Raw genomic sequence first — 18,948 nt, forward strand, 5'->3', positions numbered from 1 at the left:
GAAAATGTGTTTTTTTCAAAATAAAAATGTTAATATGTAAAACTGTAATATGGATCAAAACCTGGCCTAGAGAGAGGGGTACATGATTAGAAATGTAAGAATATGGGTTCTGGTTGTAGGTTGATTATCTAAGATCTATAAGTCATTAGACAAGTCATGACATTTACAGATTTCTCTGTGCTCATCTTAGAGAAAAGCAGTTCAATTCAATAGACATTCTTTATTAAAATGTAAGTCATTAGTTACTTTGATATTGGACATATTTTGTCAAAAGAGGAATGATGATTAAAGTGCTAGACTCATATTTAAAATATGGGCATAAGAACGTATACTAATTTTTCTTTATGTCACAATACATGCAGATATGTTTATACAGAAATTAACTCTAATTATAGAAGTTATTTCACATGCTTCCACTTTTCATGAGTAATTATAGCACCAATAAAACATTATTTCACTTTTCTAGATGTTTCCTTGAAAATTTAAGAACTCAATGTGTTTAGAAAATCTTACATGAGGATTTGATTACATATTACCATCTAAATCACTCAAGTTCATAACTACTACATTTGTAGGTTTTAAAATGATATTTTAGAACAAGAACAGAATTTCTAAATTTTTGAGAAAGTAACATTAACTGTTAATCATTGTATGCAACTTTAGATATTCCTGGATCCTTAACACCTATCGAGATTTAATACAGATTATTTTGTCTTACCTCACACTCTATACAGGAGAGAATTAAGCATGCTTCATGTATCAATCATTCTCCATAATATATAATTCCAGGTCTGATTTTCAGATCCTACCATGAAGAAATATGGTTCTGGAAGGGAGAAATGCAACTGCTGGGGCTATATTCACCCTGTTGGGCTTCTCAGATTACTTGGAACCACAGGTTCCCCTCTTCCTGGTGTATCTAGCCATCTACAGCTTCAGTGTCGTAGGAAATCTTAGAATGATTGTGATCATCAAAATTAACCCCAAACTACACACCCCCATGGACTTTGTTCTCAGTCATCTCTCATTTGTGGATTTCTGCTATTCCTCCATCATTGCTCCCAAGATGCTGGTGAACGTACTCGTAGAAGACAGAACTATTTCATTTTCAGGTTGTATGGTGCAATTCTTTTTCTTTTGTACCTTTGTGATGACTGAATTAATTCTATTTGCTGTGATGGCCTATGGCTGCTTTTTGGCCATTTGCAATCCTCTGCTCTACACAGTCGCCATGTCCCAAAGACTCTGTGCTCTGCCGGTGGTTGAATCCTAAGCGTGGGGAGTACCATGTTCCTTGGTACTCACATGTTCTGCTATCAAACTATCTTTTTGGGGTTTCAATACAATCAATCATTTCTGTTATGAGTTGTCCTCCCTGATCTCCCTCTCCTGCTCTGATTCTTATATTTGCCAGTTGCTTCTTTTCAGTGTTGCCACCTTTAATGAGGTAAGTACACTGCTCATCATTCTCATATCTTATTTGTTCATTGTTGAAACCACCCTGAAGATGCACTCAGCCAGTGGACACCACAAAGTCTTCTCTACCTGTGCCTCAGAGCTAACGGCCATCACCATTTTCCACGGCACATCCTCTTCCTCTACTTTGTGCCCAATTATAAAAACTCCAGGCACACAGTCAAAAAGGCATTTGTGTTTTACACAGAGGTGATTCCCATGTTGAATCCTCTGATCTACAGTCTAAGAAATAAAGATGTCAAAGATACAGTCAACAAAGTAATGAAAACCAAATTTTTTTCATAGTGATTCATCTACTGATAAATAGTTACTTCTGTTTTTTCGGAACACCTTTCTGATGTTTTAATGCACTGTGTATCAAGAGTCATTTAAAAAATCACTTTAGATTTTAAAAAAGAAAACACATGTTTAGAATGGAAAAAATATGAGTTTTAGGTCATCCAGAATATACTTAGCTCTGATTGTATAAACTAGAGAAGATTGATTGTCCTCACTCAGTATTTATCTACAAAAAAAATATTATATTTAGATTTAATTCATAAATAATGTGTGAAACCAAAGAAAATATATCTGACATAGTGCATATATTCAGTAAATTCTAGTTCTGTTATCTTTTCTTTCCTGGTAGTTGATAGGTTGTAGGTGTAATTAAGTAACCAAGTTTGTTTAAATAGATGATAGCAAAATATATATTCTTACTCTTATCTTTGGTAACTCTTATTGCTCCTATAGAGAATGATAGATATTAGTGTTATTTATTCAATATTTTAAAATTCACGTGCCTTGCAAATTCACTAAGAATCTATACATCTATGCAATTTATTATTAACTTCAAAAACAACACATCATCAAATTAATGGAGAAAAAGAAACCTGCAATTTAGTTCATGTCATTCTTATTTTATGTCCCCAATAATCAATTCGAAATACGTAAAACACCAGATTTTGTGTCATTTCTTTTGTTCTTTAATTCCTATTGAAATTCAATTACTTTCCTGAATTGTACACTAGCATATTGCTTTGCAACAAAAATATATGTAAATTTTATTTCCTGTGTTAATAAAGTTCTATGTAACCTTTGCCTACAATGAATTATCATTGTAATCATCATTACTTTACTCCTATGCAATAATTAAATATATTACACAAATTGAAAAATTTTCAAAGAGGAACTGAAATGTCTTTCAAAATGCATGTCTTAATGATGTTGATAGGGATGAATTTTATATACTTTAATTTCAATTAATAAAACTACCTATGGATAAATGTTTTTATTGTTAGAATAATACAGATTTCAGCACACGTATTTGGTCATATAACGAAAAGAAGAATGGGACACAATGTGATTTTTTTTAGCATGACACACATTTAATTCAAAAACCTTAAGAGCCATTATCATTAATGATTACTTTGATAATTCCCTAAATATCGTTATATCTATTTTATTTGTTGATTTAGATGTATTTGGCAATCTTGTTTTGAAATAGATTTGTTGTGCAGTCATTGGAGAAATTCACTTTCTTAGTTTCCGATAAGTTTATAAAAAAGTTTAGGTATGAATTTTTAAGTGAGAATTTCATAATGCGTTATAATACATATTATAATTTCACTTAGTTGAATGTTCTTTAAATCAATATTTTCACTCCTCTGGCCTAAGGAGGTAGCAAACTAGAACGAGATTGGCTCCTAATATTACAGCACAAAAGATTAGATATTCTGCAAATTAAAACATTTGTGGAACCTACTGGGTAGCTGACATCACTGGGCAATCGACAGAAACAGGCATGGTGTTACCAGTAATAGCATTCCACTGCTAGCGCAGCGGGAGAATCAAGTGAGAGGTCCTCTTTCTAGGTTACATGTACAAAGGGCAGATTCAAAGCTTAAGGTGGATTAGACATTGAAAATATCTGGCACGTCAACCACCATCCTTAATATAAGGTAATGCTAGAGAAACGTGAATTCTGCAGTGCACTGAAGAAGCCATAGTAGCAACAAAAATGAAGCTCAGTTCAAGTTCCATATTTGATATCAACGAAAGGAGTGGATTAATTTCCAGGCAAGATACCATTTACTTCAGTCTCTACTGTTCAACAAATGATATCCATTCTTAAGCAAAAATTATATGGGTTAAAAAGGTCAAGAGAAGAAGAAGCACAAATTAGTAGTTACAAAACAGCTATAGAGATTTAGAGAATAGCACAGAGTATATATTCAATATTATTGTAATGGTTGTGTGTAGAAGTAGAATAATTGTGTGGATCACTTAATAAATTATAAATATCTAAGCAAAATAAAAAAAAGGAAAAAAAATATGGCATACAAAGAAACAGAAGAAAAATCTACTATAAACAGATAATGATATAAACAGAAATAGACCCAAATATGTCCTAGACATAGAAATAGCAGACAGGAAACCTAAAATTTATATGATTCCTACAGATTATAGGGATCAAGGTAGACAGCGTGAGGGATTTCAGCAAACTCACGGAATCTGAATGAAATAAAAGTGCTGGAAAAACAATAGAGAAAAGAATGTTTTTAAGAGGCAAATGGTAGGTTCAACATAGATGAGAATTAGCAAGAATAAAAAAATAGTAAAATTAAATATAGGTCCATAGAAAATACCAAAATTATACAAAGATAAAAAAAAAGACAGTAAATAAAACCAAAGAATATACCTAAGAGCTGGATAACAATATCAAATAGTAAAAATAACTATCATTTGAAACTCACAAATAAAAGAGAATTAGCTCAGGGTGGAGGAAATACATGTAAATATATTGGCTATAAATATTCCGAAATTAATGGAAGACACAAAATGCAGATCCAAGAAGCTCAGAGAACACATAGTAGTAGAACGAAATCTCACACACGCACACACTCAGAAGGAAAGTAAAAGAGAAAATATTGACTATTTAAGAATCATTATACAGTTGAGCTTGAACAACTTAGAGTTTAGGGGTCTGACACCCATTCAGTCAAAAATTGCATATAACTTTTGACTACCCAAAACTTAACTACAATTGGTAATTGCTAGTTTCAGGTCCCCCATGGGTACCAAAATCCGCAGATGGTCAAGTCCCCTATATAACATGGCATAGATCAATGCAGAGAGTCAGCCCTCCCCATCCACTTCCACGTTTAAAAATAGTACATGTATTTATTGAAAAAAAATCTATTTATAAGTTTACTTGTGCCGTTCAAACCCATGTTCTTCAAAGGTCAACTGAATATTGAGCAGGCCTTTCCATCTTCAACACTATTAACATTCTGTATTGGGTAATTTTTGTCGTGAGCCACTAGCCTGTGCATTACATGCTCTTTAGCAATATCCATGGTCTCTACACACTAGATGCCAGGAGTATTACCTGTAGTTGTGATAATCAAAAATATTCCATGCGTTGTGCCTTTTTAAATGTCCCCTGTGTGTTTGTTTGTGGAATTAAGTATGAAACCAACTCTACATTAGAACAACTGATGTAAAAGAAAAAAGGTAAGCACAAGTCTGATAAAGGATTTGTATCCAGAATAAATACAGACAGAACTCTCAAAATTAAACAATACCCTTTTAAAGAAGCCGAAGATCAAAGAAGAAAGCACAAGAGAAATTATAAAATATTTTGAACTGAATAAAAATAAAAACACAATCAAAAACAGTTTAAAAGATGCTTCTAAGGTGCTCAGAGGGAAATTTAGAGATTTAAAAGAAAAGGAAAAAAAAATAAAAAGCTCAAAGCTGGAACCTTAACTTCCACATTTAGAAACTACAAAATAAATGATGAACTCAAAGCAAACAAAAAAATAAAAAACAATAAAAAGTAAGTCTAAAATAAAGACTAGAGTATAACTTAATAATACAGTGATGGAAAACAATACAGCAAATTAATGCATTTGAATTTTGGAAAGATCCATAAAAGATATAATTTGATCTAGAATTTAGGGCATATTTGTGTTATTTCATTACAATGATATGAGCTGTGACCCACATATATGACAATAGAATGAAATGTTATATGGCATCACGGAATCAGGAAGGAAGCATGCTTGATTTTAAAGAACTCTTTCACAAATTGAGGTATTTAAAAAATGTTCGTGATGTTATTCCACAGAGAGTAATTATTATCCGTGCTTTCTTCCTTTGTAGTATTAGTTTAATTTAACTTGTTTTTATATTATTAGGGTTTAATGATTGATTTGGAACTTGAGAGAGCCATTCCCCCTGTGCTTAAATTACAGTATAAGTCTCTAACGGTACTGGTTCTAATGTCTTCAGCACATGGGAGGAAACGTCTGTTCTTCAGGTTTGTTAGCTAGAATCAGGCTCTCGTACTTGAAAAGGAAATGGATATCTTTGCCCAGCAAACAATAATTGAAAAGATATAGCTAATTCATCTCTCTTTTATTAGAGAACTGTGTACTTACTGTTTTAAATTTGTTGTCTTTAATATTGAGAGACAGTTTTGGTAAAATTAGAACAATTTCCTCTGCAACATCAAACTATGATATATATGAAAGAATATAAACAAATGACAGCCCAATCCTCTGTCTCTGTCTCTGTCTCTGTCTCTGTCTCTGTCTCTTTCTCTGTTTCTGTCTCTGTCTCTGTCTCTCTGTCTTTCTCTCTCCTACTTCTCTATCTTTCTCCATAATAATTTTGCCATGGGATCTGGAAATTATGACCGTGGAAGTGTTCCTTAATTGTCACCCTAATTCTGAGGGTTGGATTATATGCCTGAGATATGGTGACAGAGAGAATGGAGAGTCAGGACATGTGAATTATTTCTGCTCAGTAGAGGAAGTGAATTTTTTTAAGATTTGTTTTGGGTTCATCATAAATTGATTTCTTGTCATTAGTCTAGAACTTTAGAAAGATAGTTTTCCAAGTTGATTTTCCTGATTCTACTTCGAAGTGGGCAAATAATTCAGGGTTTTTCATTTTTTTTTTCCTAGTCAGGTAATGAGTAAACCATGACCTCAGGAAGGTGATTTTTTTTCCACTTCTTTAAAATTGGCTCAATACATGGAGAAAATACCAGCTTACATTTCCAGTCTAAAATCTCATTACTATATGTATTGTGTCACATCATGCGTACACTCCTCCTGTCTAGGAGATGGGCAGAGAATAAAATTTCTCAACCTCCGTATGCCTTTTCTTTAGGAACAGGCCTGAATGGCAAATCTCACTTGTATACAACATACAATGTAATCACCGCCCCCAAACAACTACCCGAGAAAACCTGAGAAAGTTTTCACTTACCTCGTTTTCAATATGGATAAAAGATTTATCTTTCTAGAGTTGTAGCCAAACAAAGTGATAAAATGATATTTCTGTCATCTGTATTTACCCTCAACATTTTATTTAAACCAACATATACACACCAGGGGTACTAGGTATTTTAAAAAAAAATAACCATCTTCGAAACGTCATTTAAATAACGTGATAACTTTCTACTTTAGATACGATATATAGTTAACGATTGCTCTATTTTTGACATTTAATTTTTCCTTGTAAATATGGTAAACAATGTAGCTTTAGATGTAGTTTTCATGATTTGTAAATGTAATTCAACATTTCTTATAACAGCTTCCTAAGAATAAAATCTCTCAAGAAAAGTGTCAGATAGCTTTTATTGTTATCAGCGTTAAGACTTTGGCTATATGTTGCCTAATTGCTCTCCAAAAAGGTTTATACAAGATTTATATCTTTCTGAGTCATTATTGATATTGGTCACTATCATTATAACTAATTAAATCATTTTGTTAATTTGATGAGTGAAAGTATGATAAAATTGAGAATATATTTTAAATATCTTTTTTTTTATTCTAATTCCAAATTTAAGGAGTCCTTATGAGCCACCCATTTCAAAGAAATTTGTCAGACTCCCTAACAAGGGAATTTGTATGTGACTTCGCATGTTGCAAATTTATGCTATCAATAGAACTAAAAATAAATTAGTGCATTTGGTATCGTATCACAATCATTGTTATCCTAGTTGGACGGAACTTATTACATTTTTCAGGGAATAGGAGATGATCTCATATGGTTTTACATTATACAGTTGAATCTATTCCAAAGTCCATCAAAACACTTCATTCGATTCATCAATTTATTGTGGTAAATAACAGTTGGGAATCACAGATTTCCTCTGATACTTAGATTAACCCTGATCTGTGGAATCTGCTGAGACATCAAAAATCTTGAATCATTTGACAATTATATTTAAATTACATACACCGTTTGATATCAATGTTATATTTTTCTTAAGTTCATATAAAGGTGTGTTTCCTTTCTTATTCTCATTTCAGAAGAAACACAGAACTTATCCTTTGGTTTGCAACCTGACACATGGTGGAAATGGGGGAGGAGAATTGTACCATTGTGACCGAGTTCATTCTTGTTGGATTATCAGATGTCCCTGAGCTGAGAGTCTTTCTCTCCCTGTTGTTCCTTCTGATCTATGGGGTCACGGTTTTGGCCAATCTGGGTATGGTTGTCCTGATTCAGGTCAGCTCTCAACTCCACACTCCCATGTACTTTTTCCTCAGCCACTTGTCCTTTGTGGATTTTTGCTATTCCACGACCATCGTGCCAAAGATGCTGTTCAATATCTTCAACAAGGATAAAACCATCTCCTTCCTTGCATGCATGCTACAGTTCTACTTGTTTTGTACATGTGCCATCACCGATGTCTTCCTGCTGGCCGTGATGGCCTATGATCGCTTCTTGGCCATCTGTAGCCCACTGCTCTACCTGGTCACCATGTCCCAGAAACTGCGGGTGGTGTTGGTGTCTAGCTGCTACCTCTGTGGAATTGTGTGTTCTCTTATTCACTTTTGTTTAGCGCTTGAGATCACATCCTATAAGTCAAATGTGATAAACCACTTCTTTTGTGATCTGCCTCCAATCTTTAATCTTGCCTGCTCTGATGTCACTCTAAATGAACGCATGGTGTTCATTGTGGCCACTTTCAATGAGATCATCACCATCGTGATCATCCTCACCTCCTACTTGTTTATTCTCATCACCATCCTGAGGATGCGCTCTGCGGAGGGGAGGCGCAAAGCCTTTTCCACCTGTGCCTCCCACCTCACAGCCATCGTCATCTTACAAGGAACAGTCCTTTCCACTTATTGTAACCCCAGTTTAGGCAACAGTTTGGATACAAACAAGGTGGTTTCAGTGTTTTACACTGTGGTGATCCCCATGCTGAACCCTCTGATCTATAGCTTGAGGAACAAGGACGTGAAAGAAGCTCTCAAAAAAGTCTTGGGATCCAAATTACATTTTGAGAAGGTCCTTTCTTAGCTAGAATCAGGATTTCATCGGAGAGCCTTAAAGAGGAGTTTGGGGGGTGGATATGAAAGAAAAGTGAAAAATAGGGAAGAATTTTATGTGCCAGAGAATGATACATGCTTTTTTAGTTTTCATATTTCTGTCTTAAGTCATATCTTATTCTTTTTATTGGCTGTTTCAGACATTTATGCCACCATGCTGCTGTTCTCCAGTCTCTAATTGCTTGGAATAAATTTTGAGAGTGGTGTTGTTAGACTCAATTTTCTGGTTTGAGATAACATCGACATATTTCCAACAAAGTGCACATAGAAATACATGTCTTTTCCATCACCGTTAATGAATAAAACCATTCTTATTAAACTGATTTCATTTTTATTTACATGGGATGAAGATACATTCATCTCATAGTCTGTGTTTTCTCATGAAAATTTGGAGTAATTTCCTACATGTTTATGTATATTTGGGGGTTTACTTTTTAGTTGGTTATGATTCTTGTCTTTTGCATTACCTTTTCTATTGGAAGATTATAATTTTAGAACTTTTAAAACCTACTCTTCTGCAAAACTGAGATATCATTCAATTTCATAATAAAATTTTCATAAAAATTACATGATGTAACTAAGTTCTTAGCACAATATATGGTGTAACTGATTAACAAGTTATCTGATGTTATTGCTATTTTTACTTTTCCCTTTTATTTGTTATTCTACCTTAATTCTTGATTAACACGATGATCATGTATTTGATAGCATACCCTTTTAAAGTTGTTGTGTTCTTGTTAATTTTTTATTTTCTCTACCTAAAATTATTTTAAGCATTCAGTATAATTTCTAAATGTATTATATTCTAAACTTAATGTATTAGTTTTCTATGGCTTACTAAAAAATTACTGCAAATGTGGTGGCTTAAAACACTAGACCTATATTCTCTTACAGTTCTGGCATCATAAATTTAAAATCAATATCGTTGGGCCAAAATCAAGGTGTCACGAAGATCACAATCTTTCAGGGTTGTCTAAGGGACAATTCTTTCTTTATCTCTTTCAGCTTCTGTTTGCTGCAGACATTCCTGGACTGATGGTCATATTACTTCACTCTTCAAGCCTAGCATCTTCAAAATTTTCTCTGCTCAATTTTTATTACATTTTCTCATGCATACATGTGTATGTGTATATGCGTGTGTGTGTATATGAAATAACTCTTTGCCTCTCTGTTCTAAATGCCTGTGATACCATTTAGAGTACACCCAGATAGATAGTCCTAGATAATCTCATCTCTCTATCCTCAACCTTATTGCATCTCCAAATGACCCTTTCCCAAATAAGGTGGCACTTACAGTTTCCGGGAATTAGAACCTGATATGTGTGAAGGTCCTTTTTCAAACCTCACACACCCATCTGATAGAGGATAAATCATAATTGACTTTTCCTATCTTCCTACAATGTTAATACTTTGTTTGACTTCATTGTAACAAAACTGCAAGGACCTGGCCCATAAAATGCACTCTTAATAATGTTTCATAAAAAGTAAACATTTGAGTGCAAAGTTCTTTTAGAAATATTCCAAATGAAATAGAGAAAGGTTTTTACCCTTGATCCTCTAATTAGAACAATGTTTCTCAGCCTTAGTACTTGTGACATATTGGGACAGATAATACTTTGCTCTGGGTGTCTGTCCTGTGCATTATGGGGTGTTTAACAGCCTCCCTGGCCTCTACCCATTACATGCTAGAACCACCCTTCCCCACATTTATGATAAGAAAAATGTCTCAGGTATTATCAAATCTCCCCTAGAGAGCAAAATCTTGAGCTGGGAGTCACTAGACTAGAGTATTTCAATGTACTAGAGCTCTAGTCTACTCAGAGAAACCTTCAATATTGAACTTCCCTGTGTTTAAGAAGCCTTTATAACTACCCAGGCACTCACATTTTATCCAGTTACTAATTTATCTCTCTTCAGAATCTATAATGTTCCAGAGATCTTTGATTTTAGGGTTTCAGGGACACCGAGTTACTCTTACTTTAGCATGGATAACTATTGGTCTCCATATCCTACTAAGATACAGGTATACTTTTTATATCTAAAGGCTGATTGTTTTATTAGCACAAAGGAAGTCTGCATTATACTCAGCTTCACAAAAACATGGAATGTCAGATTTCTATTTTCTTTCCAACGTTACTTTGTAAGTAACACAGCTGATTGGCTGAGAATAATCAAGGGACACTGAGTGCTCCTCAGACAGGTCTGAAAAGAAATACAAGTTTCTTTTGTATTTCTTTAAGTGGTTTTATTTACATATGTAACCTGGTTACTCTCTTACTTGCAAACTATAGGGGTTGATATGTATTTCTCCTTCCCTTACTTACTGCCTCTCAATTACTTGGTGTGTACCCAGTTTCTCCTATTTTTAGTGGGTCTCTACTTTTGTACAAATGGGATTTGGTGAAGTGTTCATGGCCAGTCGCCAGAGAACCGATGATTGGATTCTGAGTGGATGCACGTGAACTAGTGACTTAATGATGGGATTTTGCTGGAATTATTAGGAAAGAAGGATTCCTTTCTGCTGAGATTAATCCTCTGGGTATAAAGAAGCTCAAAAGTGCTCATATTCCTCTTTGCCAAGATATACAGAATCCATCCCCACCGCAGTTTTATATTCACTAGGTAAAATATTCTCTCTAAATCTCATTGTCAAGTTTCCAATCATGAGACACGCTTTCCAATCTCCATTGCTTGTGTTGTTTCTTCTACTGTCTCTCATTCACTCTTTGGCATTTGCCAAAATTCTTTATGTTCAGCTGAAATCATCCTCATTTTCTGTTTTGTACCTAGAACACTGCTTGGCACAAGCTATTCATGGAGTAAAAGTATGTATTGAATTATGACTCTGATCTATTCTGGCCTTGGATGACCAGAACTTCACTTCAACATGATGCACATATAGCACATCTCAGAGTCATTAACTTTATTTGTAATTGGTATTCCATCGCCATGTTGACTCCAAGATCTCTAATTCTTAACAGTTAGATAGATGCAGTTTTGATTCTTTCCAGTTTATTCCATCATTTTACCACATAGAATACTCTATTAGTTGTTTCATAAGTTGCTTTTGAGCAGATGAAGTCAAATTAGATAATAAATTTCATAATCTAATGTTCTATACAATAATAAACTCTTTTGAAAGCCAAATATATATTTTTCTTTGAGATATTCTCAAGATGTAGAAACACACATTATGTCATTTCATTTTGTGCTTAATCAACTCCTCAGTAGAACTGTTTAATTGCCCACTTAAATTTTTCCACTGGGATTTGTATATCTGAGTGTGTGTTCCTGGGATTTGATGTGAGATCAAGAAGCTAATCTCAAAGCCTCAAAGCAAAATATAAAAGGTCTTACATTAGCTAAGGGAACCATAGCTTTCCTAAAGGAGGCAGAACTTTTTCTATGAGCTTAGGAGGGGGTACCCAAATGAATTATGAAAAATGTTGCAATGGGTCAATTAAAAAGTTTTTAAGTCTCGAAATTAATTTTTCCAGTGAAAAATGAACTAATGCTGACAACAGTGTAGTAAGGTGAATGAAAAGAGTGATCTGGTAAGTATCAGCTTAATCTTACCATATTAAAGCTCAATATTAAATGTTTATCTTCTTAAACTGACTCATTTTAAACATCAGAAACTGATGTTTGGAGGAAAATATACTTAGAAAAACATGAATTTTAAATCTTCAAGTTATTTCCACCCAAAAAACAGCAACAACAAAAAATGTTCATTTAAACATAATATTTTAAAAATAATCCTCAGCATTACCGGAGGGGATTGTAAGAAGAAAGGAGATGTCAAAGCTATCACACGAAATGGGAGAAATAAGGTGTATTACACACTGAAAAATCTTTGATTTGACAACTAGGATGTAGTTTGGGATGTGGAGCTAAAAGGGTTTTAGGTCGTTGGAATACAAATCTTAGTTAAGTAAGCTGAAGTCAGAAAGTGGAAACCTGTGTAGATGCCTGTAAGAAAACACTGCACTGAAACGAAGGGCAATTAACAAAGGTAGATACAGGGCAATATTCTTCAAGATGAAATTGACTTAAACATTGCTATGTGCTGACAGTTTCTGAGGTAAAGATTATTAATAATAACAGTAATAGTAAAGATTAATAGTAATAATTAATATGTATCTTCATTGATGTAAATAGATAGAGTTGGGTGTACTATGGACAGGATTAGCTTCAGAGGCGAGGCATGTTTTTCCTGGAAAAGGAAAAAAAGGAGAGAGGGAATCATCAATGAATTCAAATGCGTATAAAATGACTCAGTGAGAAAGTTGAGGGTATACTTATTTGCTATTTTATGTTTTCCTCCACAAAATAGAAATCATTTTCTGTTAGTGAGACGAAGGCTGTGGAATGAGACCAAAAAGAATTATGAAGGTTTGCAATAGCTATTACATGATGGAAATAGCTGTGTATAACATGAAATGTTAAAGAACAATTATATATACATAAATATATATATCTCATGTAGACATGCATATATATAACAATATAGTGACTTTAATATAAATGTAAAATAAACATGTGCCAATGATTTTACTTAATTCATTAATTAATTAAGTAGATTTCATTGGCACAAAATAATTCAAAGAAGTAAAAATTGGCAATTCACAAATAAGTAGAGATATAGATACAAAACATGATGTGGAGGAAAAGCAATTGTCTCTATATGGGAAAAAATGTGAATGGCTATAGACACATGTCACTTAAATTGCTATCAGTTATCTACAATTTACGGATTTGTTAGTTAGGGCAAAGACAAGAAAAGGCAGAGGTAAATCAGAGACGTACATAGATGAGCCTTAGTCTACATCCTTTACTATTTTTCACTACTAGGACATGGAAACATTCCTGGTTATCATTATCATATTGCCTGGGTTGAATTGAAAAAATTGTAAGCTTGAGGATTTCTCTAATTGTATTCTATAGCTTGGATTCCAGATAAAATAAAATAATTGTCTGGATTGACTCAGAATTGCCACGTTTCTAGCTTGTGAACATAAAAGTCACACGATGGTGAGGATATGGATACTGGAGAAGGAAATTCATTTAACACATAATGTGATAAGAAAGGAACTATTGTTCTTGTGTAATAAATGATAAAACTGAAACTCAGTGATTAATTGGCCTGGCAAGGTTTCATAACTACAGTGTGACAAAGCTAGGACTTGGTCACCTTTATAACTACTTCTGAATCTTCGTTCTATTTTTCAGTGGATATCAAACAATTCTAAGGAGTTCTTTTGTTCCTCAGAGGTGAAGTCACATCTCAAGGTGAGAAATATAGAACTTCTGTTCCTCTGCCCATACAAGACTTCAGTTGGAACAGCAGTGCTTTATCTGTTGTAGAAATAAAAACAACACAAATGGGAACAGAGGCTATTTATTCAGAGTTTGCTATATGACACTTTGGTTAACTATTACATGATATTGGTGAAAGATGAAAGAATTGAAGAAAGACCAAAGCCCACATTTAGGGTCCAACTACTGATTTGATGGTGTCACCGTTTAATGTGGATTACAATAGCTTTAAGAAATCGGTGATAATTTATCAATTTAGCTAAAAATTACAAATCTATATATTTTCTCCATTAACTGTAGACATGCCTAAGAGTTATTAAGATGCTCAAGTAGATTCAGAATTACTCTTATATTTGTTTTGTTCATTTTCTTTTCTTTTTTATATTCAGGTTATCATTAATATTGCCATTATTACTCTGTCACAATTGCAGAAGTCCAGGCATACTTCAGAGAATGGAGTCGGAGAAAGGCACTGTTAAAAACAAGTTCTTTCTCTTGGGATTTAGCGACCATCCAGAACTCCAGAATGTTCTTTTTGCTGTATTTTTTTCCATCTACTCTGTTACCCTGATGGGGAACCTTGGGATGACATTGTTAATCACAACCAGCCCCCACTTGCACACTCCTATGTACTTCTTCCTCTACATATTGTCCTTCGTAGACGCATGCTACTCTTCTGTCATTGCTCCCAATTACTTGTGGACTTGGTTTCTGATAAGAAGAGTATTTCTTGCATTGGCTGTGCTGCACAGTTATATTTTTTCTGCTCTTTGGTTGACACGGAATCTTTCCTCCTGGCTGCCATGGCTCATGACCGATTTATAGCAATCTGTAATCCACTGCATTATACTGCTATTATGTTCAAGAGGATTTGCTGCCTGCTTGCTATTGGAGCATTTTTGAGGGGCACCATGAGCTCAGTCATTCACACTGCTAATACCTTCCATCTGTCTTTTTGCTCCAAAGAAATTAACCATTTGTTTTTTGACATCTCCCGACTCTTCTCTCTGTCCTGCACTGACACTTACAAGCATGACATTGTTCTGGTAGTGTTTGCTAGTTTGGTAGAGGGTATCTGTCTTCTAACAGTTCTTCTCTCTTACGTCTGCATCATAGCAGCTATTCTTAAAATGGGTTCTGCCAAGGGAAGAAGAAAAGGATTCTCTACTTTTGCTTCCCATCTGACTGTGGTCACTATTTACCATGATACTCTCATCTTCATTTATTTGTGTCCCAGCACTAGTCATTCGCTGGATATTGACAACTGTGTTCTATAAATTGATTATACCTATGTTAAACCTCATAATTTGTAGTCTAAGGAACAAAGATGTCAAACATACCTTTAGAAAAGTAATTAGTCAAAAACTGCTTTCCTAAGAAAGGATGAAACTGAGCTTGAAATCTTTTCAACAATGTCTATTTTTTGGCCTTTATTTCTTGTTGGAAAATTCAGTTAAATATGATGTTGCCCAAATCTGTGAGTAATGAGACCTCGACCACAGAATAAGGCATGATGCCATGAGCAATACCAGTTTTTTCTGTCAGCACTAGGAGTTTAGTCCCTGACAGGGAGTTAATTGGCTAAGGTCAGAGAACGGACAAGTAAAAGATATCTACAGATGGGAACTCAGGTCAGAGTCACTTCAAAGTCCATCTTTTATCTTAAACCTTTTTCATCATGATCATTTTCTTAAAATGAATATATAAAAAATCCTGGTATCCTAATCATATGTGAAATCTATTAAATCAAAGTCTTTAGAAAATTTTTAAGAGATAATGAAATATTTTTATTTGCTTCAAAACTCTTTTCAAATAGTAATTCAATACTAGGAACTTGCTGAAAATTACATTTTTAATGTTTTGTTTGATTCTTAGGATGTTTTGAAGTACATAACAGTTCATTTTATGCACTACAGGAATCTATAAAGTTAGGGAAGAGGATTTAAAAAAAAAAAACCTTGTATATCCTATCAATGTCCTCTTGAACCTAGAAGAGTTCCTCTGTGCTCTTTCTTTGACAACAACCTAAAATAAAACGAGTGGTCTTGTGAACCTGAAATTGTGTTATGCTCTTCAAAAGTGGATAAATTATTAATTGATTAGAGTGTCAACAACATATGCACTTCATTTAGTTTTTGGAATAAGTTATAGGATTATCTAGCATCCATCTACAGCGCAATGACCACTATTAAAATTTTGTTTAGGATACAGTGCATTTATTTCACAGATATGAGGAGAGCCAATATAGAACATTACAAATGTAATACTAATGTAAATACTATTTGGTCTTTTTTTTTTCTATTGAAAACATTATTAAGGTAATAAATCTTCCTTCTAACTTAAACTACATTAGTTGGATATTTCGGCTTTTAAATTTATTTAAATTTTAACTAGTAGGATGCTATGATTACATGAAGTGAAATGAAGTCCTCTTTTCCATTGGCCTTTGCAAAAAGTCCAGGTCCTTTATCCCAAAATTCCATTTATGCAGTTTCTTTACAATTGTCTAGAGCACTATATTTGTTCTCCAGAGTGAAGTCCAGAAAGGTAATCCACAGGCTAATGTGCACTGTGAGATGTGGTATAAATCTAGAACTTTTAATCTTGGGTTGTCTGCTGATATAACTGAGCCATCATGTGAGTGAATATTGGATCTAAGAAGATTTTCATATCAAATGATTATTTTCCCTTAATTTTATCACAGCCAAAGCCAAATGGCAAGAAGTACAGATAGATATATCATCTAAGATAAACATACTAGAAGAAAGTTAAAAAGATAATTCCTTTCCATATCATATTTCAGGTTACATTCATTAATTTATTAAAAATAGTTTTAAATGGCGCCCTGGAGCTAGGCAATTTTAAATAGCAAAGCAGAAAGAATAGTGAACAAGACAGGAAAGGAATGTGCCTTCATGAAGTTTTGAGTTAGGGCAGGAGATTTTCAATATATTTCTATTTATTGATTTACTGCTTACATACTTCAAAGTAGGGTGATATTGGTACACAGAAAGGAGACAAGTAGCCTAATTTAACCCACTAACACTCCGAGCAAGTTTATTAACCTCATTATATGTATACATATTTAAAGGAATCTTAAAGAGGGAACTTTGAATTGACAAGGGGTGGGCGCGGGGGAGGTCGTGGTTGCTATTTCTTTGATATCTCCCTGGGCCTTACTCATGAACAGAGAAGGTAGGCAAAAAAAGACCCTCTCTACAAAACAGCAAAGAGAAACTATTATTACTTTTGCTTAGTTTGGAGAGAAAACTAAGATAAATAGTTACTGCTTCTTGCACTCAGTTTAGGTGCAAAGGAGAAATATCCAGAAGTTTGTATGGGGATGCTACAAGAAGCTATGTCAAAGTACCTGAACTTGAGCTCTCAGAATCTATCAATACACACTTTGGGGTAAAAACACAGTTTCACCCAGAACATAATTTAGTGCTAATTGATTTTTTCAGGGCACCCTTCACATCTTTATTCCTTAAGCTGTAGATCAGTGGGTTTAACATGGGGATGACAACTGTGTAGAAAACAGAGGCCATTTTGTCCGTGTCCATGGAGTAACTGGAGCTGGGTCGGAAATACATGAAAAAGAGTGTCCCATAAAATATAGCCACAGCGGTTAAGTGAGAGGCACAGGTGGAGAAGGCCTCGTGTTTCCCCTCTGCTGATTTCATTCTAAGGACGGTAGTTATGATGTAGCTGTAGGAGAGGAGCACAGTGACAATACTGAACCCAAGAATACAGCTACCATAAGTGAGCAACACTATCTCATTGATAGATGTATCTGAGGAGGAGAGGGCTAGTAAGGGTGGGACGTCACAGAAAAAGTGATTGATGATATTAGAATTGCAAAATGACAATCGGAATGTGCAACAGGTGTGGATTGCTGAATCTACTAAACCCAAAATTTAGACAATGGCCACCAGCTGTGTGCAGACACTCCTGGACATGGTAATTGTATAAAGAAGTGGATTGCAAATGGCTACGTAGCGGTCATATGCCATGACAGACAACATGACACATTCTACATCTGCAAAGGCACCAAAAGAATACATCTGCATTGCACATAAATTATATGAAATTCTCTTTCGCTCAGATAAGAAATCGACTAACATCTTGGGAGAGACCGTGGAGGAGTAGCAGACATCGCAGAAAGACAGATTGCTCAGGAAATAGTACATCGGCGTGTGGAGTCTGGAGTCCGTGCTGATCAGCAGGATCATCCCCACGTTGGCAATCACAGTGATACCATAAACCAGCAGAAAGGGCACAAAGAGCCCCAGCTGCACGTCCTGTCTGCCAGAAAGTCCTACAAATACGAAGTCGATAAACACGGTACAGTTCTTCACAGCCATCACTCAGGTGTGGAAGCCCTGGTTGTGAAAAGAGAAATGGAAGTGAGGGGTTAACACTGTCTTACTGTCTTAACAGTTAAACTACTGTTGCTTTCTCTTTTTCAATAATTAGGAAAAGAGATAAACAATGACAAATCTGCTTAAGGGAAAATGCCTCTTCTGGGATATATTTAATTTAGTATAAATTGATGAAATATTAATAACATTGCTTACATTTGTATAACATTGTACAGAGTTTGTAGTGAACTTTCATCCAAAATAAATCATTCTCTTTTCACACCTACCTATGATACTTATGATATTTTCTGCTACCTCTATCTTATATTAAGAAATTGATGTCTTCAGTGTTCTAGGCAATAGTTGTTACAATTATTTGGTCCCGGTAACTCACATGTTCTGAGAAGATTGTTTTTGTTTTCAGTGTTGTGGAAATGTTGTTACACCCTGTGATAGAA

The 18,948-nt window shown here is 34.5% G+C and overlaps 2 protein-coding genes and 1 pseudogene across 2 annotated transcripts; 2 read left to right on the forward strand and 1 right to left on the reverse strand.

Moving 5' to 3' along the window:
• Positions 1 to 820: 820 nt before the first annotated feature.
• Positions 821 to 1,761, forward strand: LOC120596703 (olfactory receptor 5D16-like). Its single transcript, XM_039855177.1, is given in 2 exon segments — positions 821 to 1,586; positions 1,589 to 1,761. Coding segments are annotated over 2 exon segments (939 nt in total).
• A 6,072-nt stretch (positions 1,762 to 7,833) lies between these two features.
• On the forward strand, positions 7,834 to 8,784 carry LOC120596727 (olfactory receptor 5L1-like). Its single transcript, XM_039855194.1, has one exon. It carries the CDS (start codon positions 7,834 to 7,836, stop codon positions 8,782 to 8,784), a length of 951 nt encoding a protein of 316 aa, XP_039711128.1.
• An 8,770-nt stretch (positions 8,785 to 17,554) lies between these two features.
• Positions 17,555 to 18,493, reverse strand: LOC120596728 (olfactory receptor-like protein OLF2; annotated as a pseudogene).
• Between the last annotated feature and the right edge of the window lie 455 nt (positions 18,494 to 18,948).

This window comes from Pteropus medius, unplaced genomic scaffold (assembly GCF_902729225.1).
Source record: "Pteropus medius unplaced genomic scaffold, Ma_sr-lr_union100, whole genome shotgun sequence".
In the NCBI taxonomy this organism is placed as follows: domain Eukaryota; kingdom Metazoa; phylum Chordata; class Mammalia; order Chiroptera; family Pteropodidae; genus Pteropus; species Pteropus medius.

Coding starts and splice junctions, on each gene's coding strand:
- LOC120596727 (XM_039855194.1), top strand. CDS start 7,834: ATGGGGGAGGAGAATTGTACCATTGTGACCGAGTTCATTCTTGTTGGA.